Source organism: Xiphophorus hellerii, chromosome 23, assembly GCF_003331165.1.
Source record: "Xiphophorus hellerii strain 12219 chromosome 23, Xiphophorus_hellerii-4.1, whole genome shotgun sequence".
Taxonomy (NCBI): domain Eukaryota; kingdom Metazoa; phylum Chordata; class Actinopteri; order Cyprinodontiformes; family Poeciliidae; genus Xiphophorus; species Xiphophorus hellerii.
In genome coordinates this window covers 24,390,891-24,408,508 of record NC_045694.1, presented here as the reverse complement: position 1 = coordinate 24,408,508, position 17,618 = coordinate 24,390,891, and the positions used below count along the sequence as shown (strand labels likewise).

The following is a 17,618-nucleotide window of genomic DNA, read 5'->3' as shown; positions in this document are numbered from 1 at the left end:
CACACCAGGGAGAGACATTACTTTTACTTTTCTCTGTCACTAAAAGTTTTTAATTAACAGACCACGGAAAATATTGAATAACTGCAGAATTCAAGTTATCTAAGGTGCTCTTCAAAATAGGAAAATCTAGAAAACATGCCATTCCAGTACGGTAATGTGAAATGTGTGTTCCTAAGTCAGGAAATGGCTACATGAAAGTAACTACTTGTCTAAACTTGTCTATCTAGACTGTCAGTGCAATAATTAAAAGGCTTAAAGGCAACTGAGATAAACATGGCTGGACAAGGACCCATATTTATCTCACCGCCACACTCAGGAGGAAGAATATCTCCAAAGCAGGGAATTAGTTACATCCTAGAGCCATAAAGTCTCCACAGTTAGTTAAAGGGTTTTGAACACATCTTTACCAAATATTGCCAATAATTGTAGAGGATGCTGTAGTTATTGAGGGAAAAAAATCTTATAAAGAATTCATGAAACCCAAAGTGGTCCTTGAACTTTATATGAAGATGAATTACCTTGGTTTGAATTGTAATATCTGAGGTTCTGCTCATTTGTATAATATTTGATATGGATTTATTCATGAACACTTTACCTATCTCCACTTCGGAGTAGATAAATCCAATTGACTGTGACACTATCATCAGATAATATGAGCAAAAAGCTCAGAAAGCAGTTAATTGTAAAAATATTGTAAGCGAGACACATTTCAGCTGCCTCATTTATGAGCCAATTATAAAATCTCAAAATGAACAATGAATAAGAGAAGGAAAAAACATGGATTCTTTGTTTCTCCAATCTTCCTCCAGACTCTGGTACCTTGATTTTCCAAATAAAAATATAATGCACTTCTTCTTTTCTTCTTTACTTTCATGTGAAAAGAAAAATTTGAACCACTAAGCAGTGGTTCTGTCCTTTCTCTCCTTAACCCAGTGAAGACGGTTCTGACATTATCACTGGTTCAGGAGTACTAACACGAGGAATGTGACAGTTTAAGTCTTCATTCTGAAAATTTGTCCGTCATAGTTTTTGAAGCTCTGACATTAAACACCACCCACACTTTGTGAATCTCCCCCAAATTCTTGAATTTTCTTTGCTACATAATGCTGTGATTATCCCAGTTGATTGTGCACCCTTTTCTACAGTTATTTCTTTCTAATAATTGTATGCTTGGAAACACACCACTGTGAGCAGCCAGCTTCTTTAGAAATAGTCTGAAAAAAAGCCATGAACTTTAAGTGACACTCATCAAAATTAACAGATATCAACAGAAATAAATGCTTAAACTATTTCACTATATTACAGAAATGAATTTCACATTTTAGTTTTACTTTCTGAATTGAACTGCCAATTAATTGATTTCAGACGTTCAAATTTATTGTAATGCATTCGTACATCCCGGACGAGCCCCCACTGATTGAAAAATATGGCTGAATGTTGCCAATGAAAGAGAAACATCAACTCGTATAACACCAAGAATGAGTGAGACGTGTCAGAGGGTGCAGATAATTTGGGTAATGGCATTTATGGTTGTTATTACATTTATGAATAACACAGCACACTATAAAAGGAACCAGCTAACTAATTAGATTAATTATGTAACCTTACAGAAATTGGCTTTATAGCTTTCTGCTCTCCTACTCATAAGGGCTATGGCATAAGCTATAATATCACTGTAATTGCCATGTAATGACTTCAATTCTAAAACTCACACTTCTATTTTGACAGAAGGGCAACACAGTTTGACAGAAATCAAACTGTCTGTTTTTCAAAACATTTCAAAAATTTGTTGAAAGTATTTCTTTAACATCAAAAGCCTGTCAACTTCATTATTTTATTAAAATTTAAATGTGATATAGAGGTCGGTAACAATTTTGAAAGAAAAATTGGAGAAAGCCTGCTGGCAAGTGTATTACGCAGAGCAGCTTTACAGTTCCAGAGATCGCGTCTCGTCGGACGCTGCTGGCGGACATAGTCACGGCAGGCACACACGGCGTTAAATGGAAATGTCACACCAAAGTGAAACATGGCTTCAAGGCAGCAGCGCTTTTCTTTGTGTTCTACATGTGAGGTGAGCGCACATTTACCTTGCCCGACTTTCATGATGACTTTCATGGCTCGGCTCTTGCACACGCCTCCCTCGCGGTTCTCCAGGCCCTCGATGGTGCCGTTGGAGGTTGCTGGAGGGCATAGGTGCGGGGGGTGGGATGGAGGAGGCAGGGTGAAGGGAAGGGTGAAGGGAAGAAGGAAGGCAGAAGAAAGAGGAGAGATGATGACACGTTGGTTAATGAGCACGTCCATAACGCACAGAACTAATCAATATTTACGACAAGCTCTGATTAGCTGTTCCAGTGATTAGCAGTTCTCACCCTCAATCAGTGGCCAGCCCTTCTCAACGCCACCTCTTATTAACATAAGATAGTGAAGTCAAATGAAAAGGAACAACATTACAGTCCACCGAGGTGGCGAAGAGGAACTTGGTCAGACCTCAAACAGTGTGTGCGAGTTTGTGTGTGTTTTCTGTTTAGTTTAGCAGTGAGGCACGGCTGCGAAAGCTCCAGCTGCCTGCCCAGTCCTTCGAGCAGCTAACTCCCTCTGGGCCACATGTGTCACCACTTGCTGGTAGTGCAGCGAGCTAAATGCCTCGCTCAAAGTTCTTGCTGCATCCATTTCTAAATTAGTGCACGGACACGCGGAGTGTCTCTGCTCGTTTCAAAGCCCGGCTCTGATCCGGCCGAGGAAGGAGAGTTTAGGGGTCCGGTGTTGTTTATCCAATGTCACGGTCTCTTCACGCGCCGCGACACAATTGGCTGTCTATTTTCAGGCCCATGATAATGACCCGGGGAGACAGAGTGTGACTCCGACCTTAGCACTGAGCAGTTAAGCACGAGGTTGTATATGTGTGTGCGTTGGGACATGAGACGATTGGCTCTAAGTTTGGAATTCCCCAAATGATCTCCATGTCCGCTTACTCTGCTACTTTCCTTCCTCTCAATTGCTTTTGTTTCTCTTCCTCGCCTTATCCATCTAGGTCTCAAATCATTCCACTTTTTATATATACATATCTGCAATGTCTGCCTCTCCCCTCCCTTTCCCTCCCTCTTAACTCAATAACCATCTCCCAGGGTGATTGCTTCAGATGGCACCATCATTATGATGACATTGTCTTGGAGAGGATGCTTATCTAATGACAGCACAAAGAGAAGCAAACTTGGCTACTGGGCAGAGGAAGGAGGGGAGGGGATGTGGGTCCAAACAATGCCCGACAAACACTGGAATACTTACTGGCATGGCTGAATCAATGATTCTACATAAGATTAGTTGCTATAAACTCCTGTATCAAGCTGCTGAAATGTGGCTGCGGAGCTACGGAAAAACACACACACAAGAAAAGAAAGGCTCATCTAGTTTATTCATGTCCTGTCATTCCTAAGTGTTATTAATGCTGACATTTTGTCACCTCCCCCCATCCCGAGGGATTCCAGCCTTTTTACTTCAGAGAAATTGAACAAAACGAAATAATGAACAGCACTAATATTGTGTTACGCTATCAGATGGCGCTCGGCCTCTAAATTACGAGGGCAAGCACAACATTTTGCTAGCGTAGCCGGAGTGCGTGATAATTTGCGAGGCTCGCTGTGATAACATCTTGTCAGGAGCTCTTTGCCGAAATCAACCAAGCCCCCATCTCCCCCCCTTAAATTCTGGTGTAGACTCAACACAGCTGAGTGAAGCGGACACTGAAATATACAGGAGGGGCCGGGACAACTAAGTGCCGTGCACGAACAGAACAACATTTCAAATTTATGTGCAGCATCAATGTGAACGAGCACTCCAGGCTTAGAGAGCCCGGTGAGTTATCTACGTCCTATAATGCATAAAAGCTGCGGCGTTATTTCTTTTAAGTAAATGTTAAGTAGCTTTACCTAAACAATACATCAAACTAAATTTGTTGGATGAGATTTGGTATGTCTGTAAGATTTTAAACAGCTGTGAGTCACTAAAGTGTTTTATCTGAATGAGCATTAAAAGACAGCTTCAGTTTTTTACATTTATTTAATTTACAATAAAAAGTGAACCTAGAGCAGGATGTTCATCACAAAAACTGACACAATTTTCAAGTTTTACCAGACATTACCAGGAAATTTAGCTTTATTGTGAAAAATTTTAGTCAAGTGATAATTTATTAGCAAGAAAATGACAATAATCCTGGCCAAGGAATTGTTGAATAAAACAATACAGAATTTGAGATTTTTTGGTGATGTAAACCACCAAACAGGAATCTTGCATATTTCTTATTACAAAATTCTGCACTTTTCTAGACTCCAACTAAAAGATATTTGTGCATTTTCCATAGGTAGTGAAAAAAAAATTGCAGTTTTGTAACAGGGAGCCATCTAAGTTAGCCTAACTCGGTTATTTTTCAAACCAAGTCATTCGATTTCTCAAATCACTCCAAGTTGTCAGGGTGTGTGTGACACACTGGCGTCCAGGGTTACGGCTCAATAGTGTACACAAACCGCATATGTTCAACACAAACGTCAGACTATTAGAAATGACATAATTTGTTCTTTGTGTACAATTGTAATATCCATTCTGATGAACGTAGTACTCCTGCAATAAATCCACTCCACACAGACTACAGTGCCCAAAATGCTAAAAGTCGCCATGTTGGAGGTACAGATGGGAAATACAGTCATCACGGTTTATATGAATATTGTTTGAATCACATTATTTTCAAATTACATGCAGCCCAAGTCCTGGATATAACCACTGAAGCCGGGGTAACAGGTATAAAATAAGAGTTGAAAATGGCGGGAAGGAAATATGTTTTTAGTAAACTAAGTTCTTTGGCAAGAGTCGGTTTATTATTTTTATTATTTTGGCCTGAATCTAGGTTGTTTTTATCCCAGCAGTGTAACCAAGGAGCCGTGACTTGTTTAAAGCAATCATCCAATGACAGAGAGGTGAACAGGCCTGCCCCCGGTTGTGATAGACCGAGTGCTGATACAAGCACTATAACCTGATCTGTGATTTTACACCCAGTTTCCTCTCCTCTTTCCATTTTTTTTCTCCGTTTCCAGGGGAAAGTTACACCAGAAAAAAAAAAAGTAGAACCTCTTTGAAGCTCAAGCTCAAAGGCGCTTGAATAATCTCACTAAGAGTGAATTTTATATCCACTCAGGGAGAGCAAATCTTCTCAGTGTTAACTTACTCCTGTCGTCTAAATTAACCATTCCTTCAGGCTGGCTGAATGGGGCCTCTGCATCGCTGATGTGGCATAATGATAAGTTGGCCCTTTGAGGCTCCTGTTTAGCCCAACGACTGAAAGGGAGCTGGATTTATAAAGATGATCGCTTCACATGTTGTTTGCATTCAGACCATGTACAACGTCACATAATTCAAGCCATTACTGTACCGCTGGAACTTCATAATCTGATTAACTGTGTCCGATCATAACCACATTTCCTTCTGCAAATCCATCGTTTAAGCGCTGCTCAAGATGGAAATCAACTGCAGGAACCAACTGTTGCGCGCACTCAAAAAATGCGCTGCAAATCTTCAAACGGACCTGGAGACTCTGCCTCGGCTGATTTCGGTTTACTCACATCTATCGTGTCAAGAGATCACGCTAAAACTGTGCCAGCTACGTTTGTCAAACTCCCTAACCCCACTCGACAACAAGGACGCACTGCCAGATTTTTTTTTTTCATTTATTTTTTTTGGGTACTTTAATCTAAAAGCCTCTCACTCTATCTTCTCTTCCTCTCGTTCAATTTTTCCCTCGTCTCTTTCTCTCTCTCTCTCTCTCTCTCTCTCGCTCCCTCTCGTTTCATCCCCGAGCGCTGACGTTAATCCAAATCTGGATTTCCAGATATTAAAAGGCCAAAAGTCATGTCGCGTTTTGGAGGGAGGAAAGTGGGGAATTGGGTCTTCCTGTGTGTCTCGGCAGAGATAAAAACACAAGGGAGGGATGAAGGAATGACAGGACGAAGAACAAAGACAGGACCGGTCCGCCGCTAATGATTGAGTGGAACAAACTCAGCGGTCCAGAATACCCAAAAGAAGTGGTCATTGCATGAAGGAATGCTGCGTTTTTGAAAGAAAGCGGCTGGCTCCATAAGAGGGGGTTTGTGTGATTTAAGACCCTCTTTGTGGGTGTGGATCGTTGGCCACAGAGTGACTAGTGGGAGAACAAAAGATCTACAGCTGCTGAAGTCATAAGAGAAACCAGGTGCCAAATGTTGATGTTGGGAAATATCTACAGTACAACTACGTGAGCCAAGAGCAAAGCTCCTGTTCCAGTGCTACATATGTTCTTCTACTGTATTTTTACCTACAAGAAAACATATTAAAGGAGGTTGTTTTAAAGTAAAGTTCTGTTGAAACATTGTAAGTCAATGATATCGTACCTGCAGTAGTTAACTCGTGTAGTATAAATTCAGATTCGTTGGTAGTGGAGCCTGAAGCCAGTAGCTAAGCCCTGTGAGCAAAATTTCAAAAGATGATGATGCCTTTCTTCTAATTAATGTGAAAAAGTGCAAGAAAAGCCAAAAGTGAAAATTCTGCTGCATAAAGACATCTACAGATGTCTAAATCTGGCTGAAAAGGGGGAGTGAGGTTGATCCACTGTGCAAACTGATTTTAAACATCTTTGTTCAGGCTAAATTTAGACGTGTGGGCTAAAAAGAAGTCAAATTTTCATCATATTTTTCAGGGTTGAATAAAGGCGTCCTAAAAACCCCCCACTGATGTTGATGTTTGGTGGGAAGTCTGACAGGAGAAAAAGCAAATTTCCACACTCTTAAAGCAACTCCAGGCTTAAACGTAGCTGTTTATGCTAACTGTGTTTTGCTAGTCTTTTGGTCCACATCAGAGTTCATGCAAGTATTCACACCTACCCAAATGAACCAGAGTTTCCAGGCAAATGAACTAGCGTTTGAATAAAGCGGCCTAAACAAGGCTGGTGCGAACAAATGGACTTTTTGTCTTGGTCCGATCCAAACTAGTCGTTAGCTTTAGCCTCTGTGACAAACCAACTTGGATTTATGCTAAGTAACAATACAAAAAGAGTTGCCTCTTCGACAGAGGGCTATGTAAATCCCAGAAATGTCCATTTTAACATTCATATTCGAGTGGAGACCTTCACAATCGACTAAAGAAACCCAGATTTCGCAAGGACATTTGGGGTGGAGAGGAAGGACTGCTCCCCACGGTGCTCTGGGGAGAGTAGTGGAAGACGTGTTGCGGGATACTGGCGCTGAGTGGTCCAGACAACATATGCTAAGGCTAGAGCGCGGTGCAGCGGTCTATATTTATTCTCAGGTCTGCTAAATGAGGTCACTCAGGTGGTCCTGCTGAATACATCCCCACACCCGCCCCATATCCATCATGAATCATCTACTGCTTATTATTCCTGTTCGGCCCAGGAGAAGTGGGGACGAGGGAAGGGAGGAGGGGAAGCTTTCACACAGAGCAATAGGCTCAGTGTGGAGCTAGCCACGGCGTGCACGTTTGCGTGCGCAACATCTGCCCAGAGCACAAGCGCGGGGATGGATACAGCCCATGTGACAGACAGAGAGCAGGTTGTTTAATGAGAATGTGGATGAGAGGTGACATTCATTGGCTGCCTCTCACCCACAGCATTCAGACTCCCACTCAGACGAGCAAAAGCAGGGAAAACGGTGGGCGCGGTAACCACCTCCAATAATGTCTACATTTCCCCCCCAAAAAGAGAAATGGGAGATAAATACATAAGCGGGCAACAACCACCATCGGATCACTCTCGGTTAGCGTCAAGGCGGGAAGAAGAAAATGCCGCAGCAGCGCGGAGCCGCTTCATTGCGCTTTTTGAGCAAAGCAGGGCACCAAACGACACACTCCATTCCAGTCAGTGTGTTTACGTATCAAACAGAGCATCGCAATAAAAATGTCCATTTCTCAGAGCTGCGATTTCCCTATCTGGGTTTTTGTTTACATTAGTCGGGCAGAACTGAAGTGCTGAGAAGCAAAAGAGAGCCTATTTGCACAAAATATTTCACTCCTGAACGAGCACAGGGAGGGTTAGATTAGGTTTATGTGCCTGATTCCAGAGATAACCCTCCCCGGCAGACCTGGCGCGCGCACAGGGGAAGCATGCGCACCCACACGCACACACACACCCCACGCACACCCACACACACACACACACATATGTGGACGAAAAAACACATACAGACCGGGGTTGACAGACTGGAATAATACTGGGGGGATCTGGATGTTTGCACTTTGAACCTTTTCTAATCCTGAGTATTAGGGCATGGCTAAAGCCTGATTATAGTGGAATGAAATGGATCTAAATAGATGTCCCAGCCCATCACACTTCCATTTCTTTTGTCCCAGAAATAGGAATGGAAATCAGTAATCAACCTCCAGCCCTCCCGCTCGCCGTCTCTCTCCCACGTAGCCTCGTCTGTAGGTTTGGCATCAGCCAAGAAGATTCGTTTAGACTTTTTTTTATCATCTGAGATGAGTTGAGCGCTCTCGGCTTGGCTGATGCTTTTCCTCTCCTCCCTGCCTCATGCTTCTCTGTCGTAATAGAACCTGGCAGACAATATAAAATTGTCACAGCTTCAACGCTTGACACGCAAATTTTTTATGCTATTTTGTATATCCAATATTGAATTTGGGTCAGAACAAATGTGGTTTTGAGTAATGAGGGTGGACACCGCTGATTTTCTCATCTATCTCTGCTTCTCTGCTGCCTTTCTTTTTTTTGGGTGGGGGGGAGGTCGCTTAAAGCTTCGCCACGCGGTAGCTCTGATGTTACCGCGTGCCGTCTGCTCCCAGGAGCCGCTTGGCCGCGGTGTGACGGTAAGCAGGGTAAGGGGTCAAGGTTTGCAGCGCTTAGCTGCCCGGCGTGAATGCAACTGTTGCTCTGCTCCCCTGCGTCACTCCACAGCCAGAGGGGGAGCTCCTCTCCCACATCCTGATTAGTCGGCACCATCTCACAAACACACACACACACACACGCACGCACACCGGCTCACATTTTGTCTCGTTACAAACGTTGTTGCATTTCGAAAGGCATTTTTCAACGATAAAGAGGATAATTCCTACGTGGATGTATGTTTGGGATTGGATTAATAGGTTATTTTTACATTTTTCTTTGCAGCCCCTCTCCCCTTTACTCTGATATCTCTAAATAAAAACAAGCATCAGCGCAGTACAACTGTGTGTACTTGTTATCTCACCGTAACCGCATCGCTTTGGTGGAAGGCCTTTTGTTAGGGAATAGTAGCGAGCAAACGCCATCGTGAAGAACAAGGAACACAGCAAACAGCCAGGGGAGGATGTTTTAGAGGTCAGGTTAAAAACCAATATCCCAAAATATATTACACAGCACTGCTTACTCCATTAAGGGAAAACAGAGAAAGCATGGAGCAGCTGTAGCCACCCAAACTGACAGGCTAGGACAGGGTGTCCAAACTTTTTGTCTCTTGGGCCAAAATTGTCGAGTCGAGAAGATTTGAGGGCCAGAAAGATGTCACAGATTTAATAAACACTTGTACGATGATGTTTTGTTTTTGTTTTTTTAAACTGACCCGATGATGTAATCGTGTAATTAAACAAATGAAACAGTCGGATTTTTCTGTTGTTGTTGGAAGGAAATGTGTAAACTATCGTAGAGCCAAAACTTGAGGGAGTTTTTTTGTTTTGTATTTATTTTATTCTCTCTCTTTTTTGCAGATTTACCTTATTAAAAGAAACATTTGTCAGGTGTTTATTAAAATGTAGTCAGCTCGGAGCAGTGTAAGCTGGACCTGGGGCCACTCTGTGTTTGGAGCTGGACACATTTTGTCCTTGCAAAAGAATGCAGAAAAGTGCAGTTATGTAAAGATTAGTACTTTTTATTTGAATAAGATTTCAGTTTGTTTCTAATCTTTCTGCCCCAATTAAAAATTTTAAAAAGCTTCCACCTGGATCAAACGGGAGTAAATAATCTGTATTAATCTGTTGTAAGGGGTCACACTTTGGACACCACTTTAAGCAAAGTAGTCAGGGTCTTGCTGTCTTATACATCAAAAATAATATGTAAGGCTGGAAATTAACATTAGACATCAACTTGAACACTCTGTTCCCATGGTGATAGATGGTGGTGGCAGCATCATGCTATGGGGATACTCCTAACCAGAAGGCGATCCTGGAAGTCAGGCAGTCAGAGTGTAATGGGGTGGTTTAGATTTAATTATATTCACATCCAACAATGTCCCAGTCAAAGTCCACACCTCAGATCCAACTGAGAAGCTGTTCTCCATCCAGCCTGACTGAAGCTACCTTACAGGTGCGACTGCAGATGAAAGATGGTCCTAGAAATAGACTAAAAAAAATGTTGACTTCTATTATTAAAGAAATTCTTTTAAACCACAAATAACTATCCTTGTCCTAACAATTACATGAAAGGCTATTTTGTGTTGTTTTATCACATGAAGTCCTGGTAAATTATATTGTGGTTATAACATCAAAAAATGTTAAAAGATTTACTGCTTATTCACACTTTTGCAAGAAACAGAAAGAACCCCTCCAGTCCAGAAAGGTCAGCAGACAGCAACATGGGCGTGCAGACAAACAAATACACACCCACACACACACACACACCCCCACACACCCACACACACATGCACACACACACGCAGGCTGCCTGCATAGGCAGAAGATCAGGCAGGACTTAAAAGCTCCTCCAGCAGTAAAATTACAGGGTACCTCTAAATCCTCCCGGCAGAAAGCACTATGCTATAGCGAGGGGTGGAGTGAGGGGAGAGGGTGAGGTAAAATAGAGGTGTGTGTTTTTTTGCATGCGTGCATGCGTGAATGTTTGTTAGCGAGGTAAAAGTGGGGCTTGTGTGTGGAGCACAGGGCGAGGGAGGCCAAAAGAAGATGCAGATGCATGAGATTATTATTTTTTTCTTCTCCAGAAAAAAGTGCAGGAACAGCAGATGAGTGAGACCTGATCTGTCTGATGTGTGCTGGCATAACTGCATGTGTGTGTGGGCGTGGGCGTGCGTGTGTGCACATAGGACAGTTGTGCGTGCATATGCCTGTGAGGGGAATATGGAAGGAGGTGATGAAGTGTGGGGTTGAGGGGAGGAGGGACCGCCGAGCTGAGTTTGGAAAGAGGAGGTGGGAGGTGATCGCTCTCTGTTTAAGTGGAGGAAGCATATGTGCTTTGGATTGCATGCAGGGGTGCGTGCGTGTGTGTGAGTGTGTGTATGCCGGCTTTCTTCTCTCACTCACACAGAACTTCTCTTAAATGCTCCATTAGACTCCTTAAATGTGTGTACTTTGGATTCTGTGTACATCTGAATAACTCTGCTGAAAGTTGCGACGTGTGGGCAAGTGCACTTATCGCGATGATTGTGCATGGCCCGCGAAATATGTGAGCGACTTAAAAAAATGTGTCTTTATGCTCACAAATATTCATGAACAAATCCGTTCTCCCTTTTTTTATCTTTTTTTTTTTTTTTTACCGTGGATGTGCTTGGATGTGTGTGGTCCGTGGACATCAGTCAAAAAAGCAGCTCCGCATTGCCAAGTAAAAGGCTTGGGCATTAAGGCCCTGCACAGCCAGCACCACTGGGCTGGTGCTTCAAGTCTACTTATGACAGCTTTTAACCTCTGCAGAGGACCTGTCAGCAGCTCCCAAAGTGTCTTTGTGTGTAGCTCAAAGACAGGGAGTGTCTGTGCCAGCCTCCCAGTCTGCAGCCAGAGAGAGAGAGAGAGAGAAAGAGAGAGTGATTTGGCATCTCTCTCTCTCTCCGTGGGTGTCTGTTGTGTCACCTCCACAGTGGATCCAGCGGGGACAGAGCTTTTACCTTTCCACTCTCCATTTCCTTATCCCTCAACAGGCCGCAAACCACGATCTCCCATGAGGAAGCACAAACGCTTCGCCCACGTACTGGGTTTGGACGATATCTTTAAGAGACCTTTTTTTTTTTTTTTCTTTTATTGAAGATCTTGAGAGGTTACATATGTGTGCCGAATTTCACAAACCTCGATCAAAGCAGCAGCCGGAGCTGACTGTTTGAAATCTCCTAGAGGGAGCGGCGGATACGTTTAGACACAGCCGCAAAGATTTCACGTGGATGTTCCCTGTTGTTGTTGTTGGGCTGATGTCCAGCTATGTCCGATGTAGAGCAGACTCAATGACACAGTGCCTGTTAGACTAGAGCTTCATTAGTTGAAACTGTGTGGTAATAAAATCAAAAGCCAAAGCTACACCCTATTAAGCCGTCATAGTTTTGTTTAGCAATATCTACGGTGGCCCTGAGGTGCAAACCACTACAACATTAACGAAAGCACTACAACATTAACAAAACGGAAAGGGTATGTCCCAGTTGGAGACCTGAGAGGTCGCTGATTGAACGACAGTGCTTTTGATGTAATTATTGTGCCCCAAAACAATGAAATAATCACATCAAAAAGTTTGAAACGTTGTCCTGTTTAATTTTTTTCATTCCTATATATAATAATGTGTGAGAGGTTGTGTCAGTGGCATTCATTAACTTGAAATACTTTGCAGAACGGCACTTTACGAAGTTCGGTCCATTTACTTGTATTAGCTTGCTGGTAGATAAGCCACTTTCAATATGGCGGACGCTATAACATATCGCAACAACGGGCCGACCCGCTCAAACGATAACTTCCTGTTCAATAGCGCTGTCGTCCAATCAGCGATCTCTCAGGTATCCAACTGGGACGTACCCTTTCCCTTTTGTTAATGTTATAGTGCTTTGCACCTCAGGGCCCCCGTAAATATCAGACTAGTTTTACACTGATATGGACAAAAAGGGTCAAACAGTGCTGGATATCAGTAAAATGTGCCACTCTGTCTTATCAGTGGGAGATGTCACATTTTTTTCCCATGTTGTTTTTGTTTCCAACCTGATTACCACCAACTGAGGTTTTTTGCATCATTTTTTGTTTTATCGCAAATATTAAGAGTTTGAGGTCTGCCCCCCCCACTTCCTTTGGTACATTTCACCCTCTAATATCAAAATAATAAGCTGTAAGCTGTTACATCAAATGTCAAAATGGCAGCTTTGACCCAGAGTGGGGTTCTTTTTGGGTGAATATTCAAGGTTTTAAGAATCAGTACATCTGGGCGTGCTGTGGTGGCGCAGGGGGTTAGCACGCCCCACGTTTGGAGGCCTTAGTCCTCGACGCGGACATCGCGGGTTCGACTCCCGGTCCTGACGACCTTTGCCGCATGTCTTCCCCCCTCTCCTCACCCTTCTTCCTGTCTGCCTACTGTCGATAAAATACGAGCCACTAGCGCCGCAAAAACTCTTCGGAGAAAGAAAGAAAGAAAAAAAAAAAAGAATCAGTACATCTGACTTAGAAGAAACTTAACACTTTTAACTTTCTGCAGCTCCAGGGCCCAAGAAATGGATGGAGGTTTTAAGCACGATTGCTCTTGAGTGTTCATGCCCTGTTTAAGTGAAGAACATTGTCAAGCAAGCACTGGATCATGAAAATGCAAACTCTGAATCATTTAGTAAACTGCGTCTGGAATATTGTGTGTTCAGAGGAACAAAAACGGGGACAGAGAAAGTGGGGGGGGGGAAAGTCATTACCATACATAAAGTCAAAATGATGATTGTGGCCCGACATGGCCAACAATCTGTTGGGTTTAGGGCATACCTCCAATAATTACTTTGTCCGTCTTGATGAGTTCTGCATGTGTACCCAATTTTATAGTTTTATGTGCCACGATCCAAGGTGGTGAAGTTTATGGGTGAGCAATTAAAACCCTTCATTTTTTTTCTCTACCTGCATCAACAACATAAATTTTCTACTCCTTTAACAGTCAAAAACTTTCTAGGAGTTTTTGAGAGAATGGCAAGGCCTCAAAAAAAAAAACAAAGTAACTTAGGAAGAGACCCAATAAATTACACCAGCAGTTCTTAAGCCCCAAAGCCGCTTTTGCTTCTCTCAACTAATTAAAGTTTCAAGAACCTTGGCGGTACTGCGCCCTGCGTCGTTATGGGCAATACTACGTCAACAAGTTAGCACCCAGGTTCATTGGGGACGTTGTCAATCAGAGGCACATAAAAACACACACTCCTGCAAGTGCCTGTTGAAATTGCATCATTTGGCGAACAGAAGCTGACATGTTGTGTTGAGAGGAATAAGTTCAAGAGAAACTGGGTCAGACAGAGGGGGGAAAAATGCATTTCACTTCTCTGTTGCCGTGAGCTAAATACGGGTGTAAAATGTCAAAATGGTGGTTTCCAGCTTTCTGTTGGGTTTAGGGCATACCTCCAAGAGACTTTCTTGTGCATCTTGAAGAGTTCTGCATGTGTGCCGTTTTTCACAACTCCACGTGAAATCGGTCCGAGACGCTGACGATGTGGAGCAATTTTTACGTCCAAAGTTGAGAGAGTTTCTGGGTACGTTCCGGCCCTACGCCGATTTATTTGACGTAGGAAGGAAAAAATAGAATTAAAAAAAAGCACTCCGATGCATTCACATCCTTGCTCGCAATAAAGTGGAAGACAATGTCCTGCATGATGCAGTCAAAGCGCACACACACCCACACACACTCCGGCACAGACAAGTAAAGACGCACATACACACATGGTGTGGGCAGCGTGTCGGATCAGTTGGAGATAAAGGATGCAGAATAACAGGGGGACCTTGGGGAGCGGAGCAAGTCATCTGTCTCAAACATGAACAGACTGAGTGCGCTCCAACATGACATGATGTGGACAGACTCATTTTAAAGCACATCGCTTCCCAAGTCTCTCTCCAGTGACTCCTGCTCAGCCCTGCCTTTACCTAATCACTCACACATCCACTGAGCGCTCACACACCCCGACACACACCCCCACACGCTCACACATACAAATGCAAGCGAGGTGTGCGAGCGGTCCTCTCGGCTGAAACCCACACGACCTGACAGGTGTACACCGAGGGAGCGCAGAGTTTTGAAAGCGGTCGATTGGTGCATTAAAACTCTGTAACCTGCTGGGGGGCGTGGGGTGTGAGGAGCTACTGCTGGTAATGCTTTAAGCTGATGCAAATAGTTTTTAAAATATGCGACGCAACGCCAGCACCCAAAGCTATTCCAATATTAATTCCAGAACCATAACGACCGCCTGTAAAATTAAAGCCTGCGAAGACTGAACCGCTGCCGATGTGGAACGTTTTTAGAAGGCAGTTTCAACTTTACCAGCTATTTTAGCTGTAACGTAGTCCGTTGTGTGGAGAGTTTTGCCAGTAGCCCACACAGTCCTCCCTAATGACAGAGTAGCTAATTGGCAGTAATGGCTCTTTTCACCGATATCATCGAGCTGCAGCCCCGGAAAAACCCCAACAGTTTAGCGCAAATCACTTGCAGGCTAAAAACTGGGAAAGGAGCCTGAGGAAGTGACAGCGGCAGGCTTCTTTTCCCTCACATCAGCCAGTAGTTCGGCTGAAAAGGAAGAAGCGCTGGTTTAATCATACAATAACTTCAGAAGCGAGTTGTTTTTCTTTGCTCGCTGTAAATGTCGCTCCTCATTTATTAGACTATTGTTGTTGTTTTTTTAAAGCAGCGCTGCCGACTTCAGCACACAAGCATTAACACCCCTTAAACGCACAAAACAAACAGGTGAACAAACACTTCTAGAGCGACACACACACACACACACATAGAGTTGCTCCTGTAGTCCCCCTCTCTGATGCTGCATCATTTGACAAACAGCAGCTGAAATGTTGCGTGTTGAGAGGAGTAAGTCAAGGAGAAACTGGGTCAGAGAGAGAGTCAGAAAGAGAGAGAGAGAGGGAGGAAAAAAATGGCATTTCACCTTCTGATTGGTGCAAGTTAAAGGTTAGGGGAAGATGCAACACATGCTGCGGCGCAGACGCACCCACAAACCCAAGCTCAAAAAGCTAAAGGTTAATATTGTTCATGTGGGAGTTGCTGCTTCGCTGTTTGTCTCGCTTCCAACCATTATGTATGTGTGCGCAAGGCTTGTTTTTGGCCAACAATGTGTGCCGCTGACCAGGAGCACACAGTTTCATCCTTGTTAAAATAAGGGGTGGGGAATCTCTGCATTAGTGTTTCATTAATCCCATCTTGCTTCCTTTTTCTTCTTCTTCTCCCTTGTCACAGCAACAGTGGGCGAGATGCCCACTGTTCCTTTTATTTTTTTCTCACAACTGCCCATTAATCTGCATCGACAATCAGTCAACATGACTTTTAAACCTGCACTCCAGCTTCGACTTTCATCCCCGTCTCCCGCCGATCCATCCTCATTTGTTAGAAGGATCTTTGGCGAGTTGACTGATGGTCTTCTGTCGCTTATATCAAATTTAAAAATCCATCCAGCAAGTTTCGCCGTACACGGTGTCCTGCGAGAGCATTTATACCAGTCGAAGTTTTTCATATGTTGTCACTTTGCAGCCACAAGCTTCACTGTGTTTCACTGGGATTGTAGTGTGACAAAGTAGTAAATCATTTTAAGGGCAAGACAGATTATTGGTTTTTAAGCCTTTTTTTTTTTTAGAAACACATGCACTGAAAAGTGTCGTCTATTTGTATGCGATTTCAGTAATTGCAGCTTTATTTTGGAAGGGGGAAATGTTTCTGCTTTGCACAGATACAGACTAGCCGTAGCCACTTTGCCATTCTCTGCTAAACAGCTCAAGCTCGGTTGGTGTGGATGCGAATTGTCTGTGAATATCAATTTCAAGTCCCAGGCCAGGGCTTAATTAATTCCACTGTAGCTAATGTTTATCCAATTGTCTCATGCAAACACCAGCAGCTTTCCTTGATTCTTCTGCATTTATGTCTATCCATTTCTCCAGTTTTTCCTTGACAAGCTTACCTGTCAAGGTAAGCTTGCCAGAAGCTTGCCTTTTTTTCTTCAGAAGAAAAAAACATCCCCACACCATGATGCCACCAACACCCTGCTTTGCTCTTGACAGGGTGTGTTCGGGTTAATATGTTCTGCAGGTTTTCTGCATATCGCATGCAGACCAGAAAGTTCAATATTTGGGTGTCGTCTGCTTGCCTCAACACATCATGTCCACAGAAAGAAAAAAAAAAAAGTTAGCCCTGCTCAGGATAAAATGTGTGGAATGCCCCTATTGGCAAAAAAAAAACAAAAAACTTTGGAATCCCATCTGACTTTCATAAAAGGAAAATCGGTCTACTCTCAGAAACTTTAAACATCATGAAAAACGTGCATCATTTTCATTCTATTATACTAATTATATATCCTTCAGAGGAAGGCTTGGGGCCGGAGCCACTGAACAACTTCATGTTTCTGATGATCTGCAGAGAGAGGGCTCCCTCTAAATGTCTTTTTTTTGTTTTGTTTTTTTTGTTGTTTTTTTTTTATAGTATGCCATTATGGTAGGAGATAATTAGTAAGTCACTCATGTTCGATGGAAAACTACCGTTGTCTCTTTGTTTGCACCGCTATTAAGTAAATGAGGGGTGCCTGCACCATGTAGTTAGCCTAAAATGTCTATTTCAACTGACATTTAACTTTCACTGTAAAGCAAAGTGCCTGCTAACAGAGAGTACAGCTCGTATTATCCTATTACATTGCCCCTTTTGTGAATGCCTTTGTATGAAGCTTAGCAAATGA

The 17,618-nt window shown here is 43.2% G+C and overlaps 1 protein-coding gene across 1 annotated transcript in view; it reads right to left on the bottom strand.

The window, feature by feature from the left end:
• The window catches only part of efnb1 (ephrin-B1), an 80,835-nt gene that overhangs the window by 16,881 nt on the left and 46,336 nt on the right, over positions 1 to 17,618 (bottom strand). Inside the window, exon 3 of the mRNA XM_032554430.1 lies at positions 2,088 to 2,180. Within this exon, the coding sequence (XP_032410321.1) occupies positions 2,088 to 2,180 (93 nt within the window). The remainder of the gene's footprint in view (positions 1 to 2,087; positions 2,181 to 17,618) is intronic.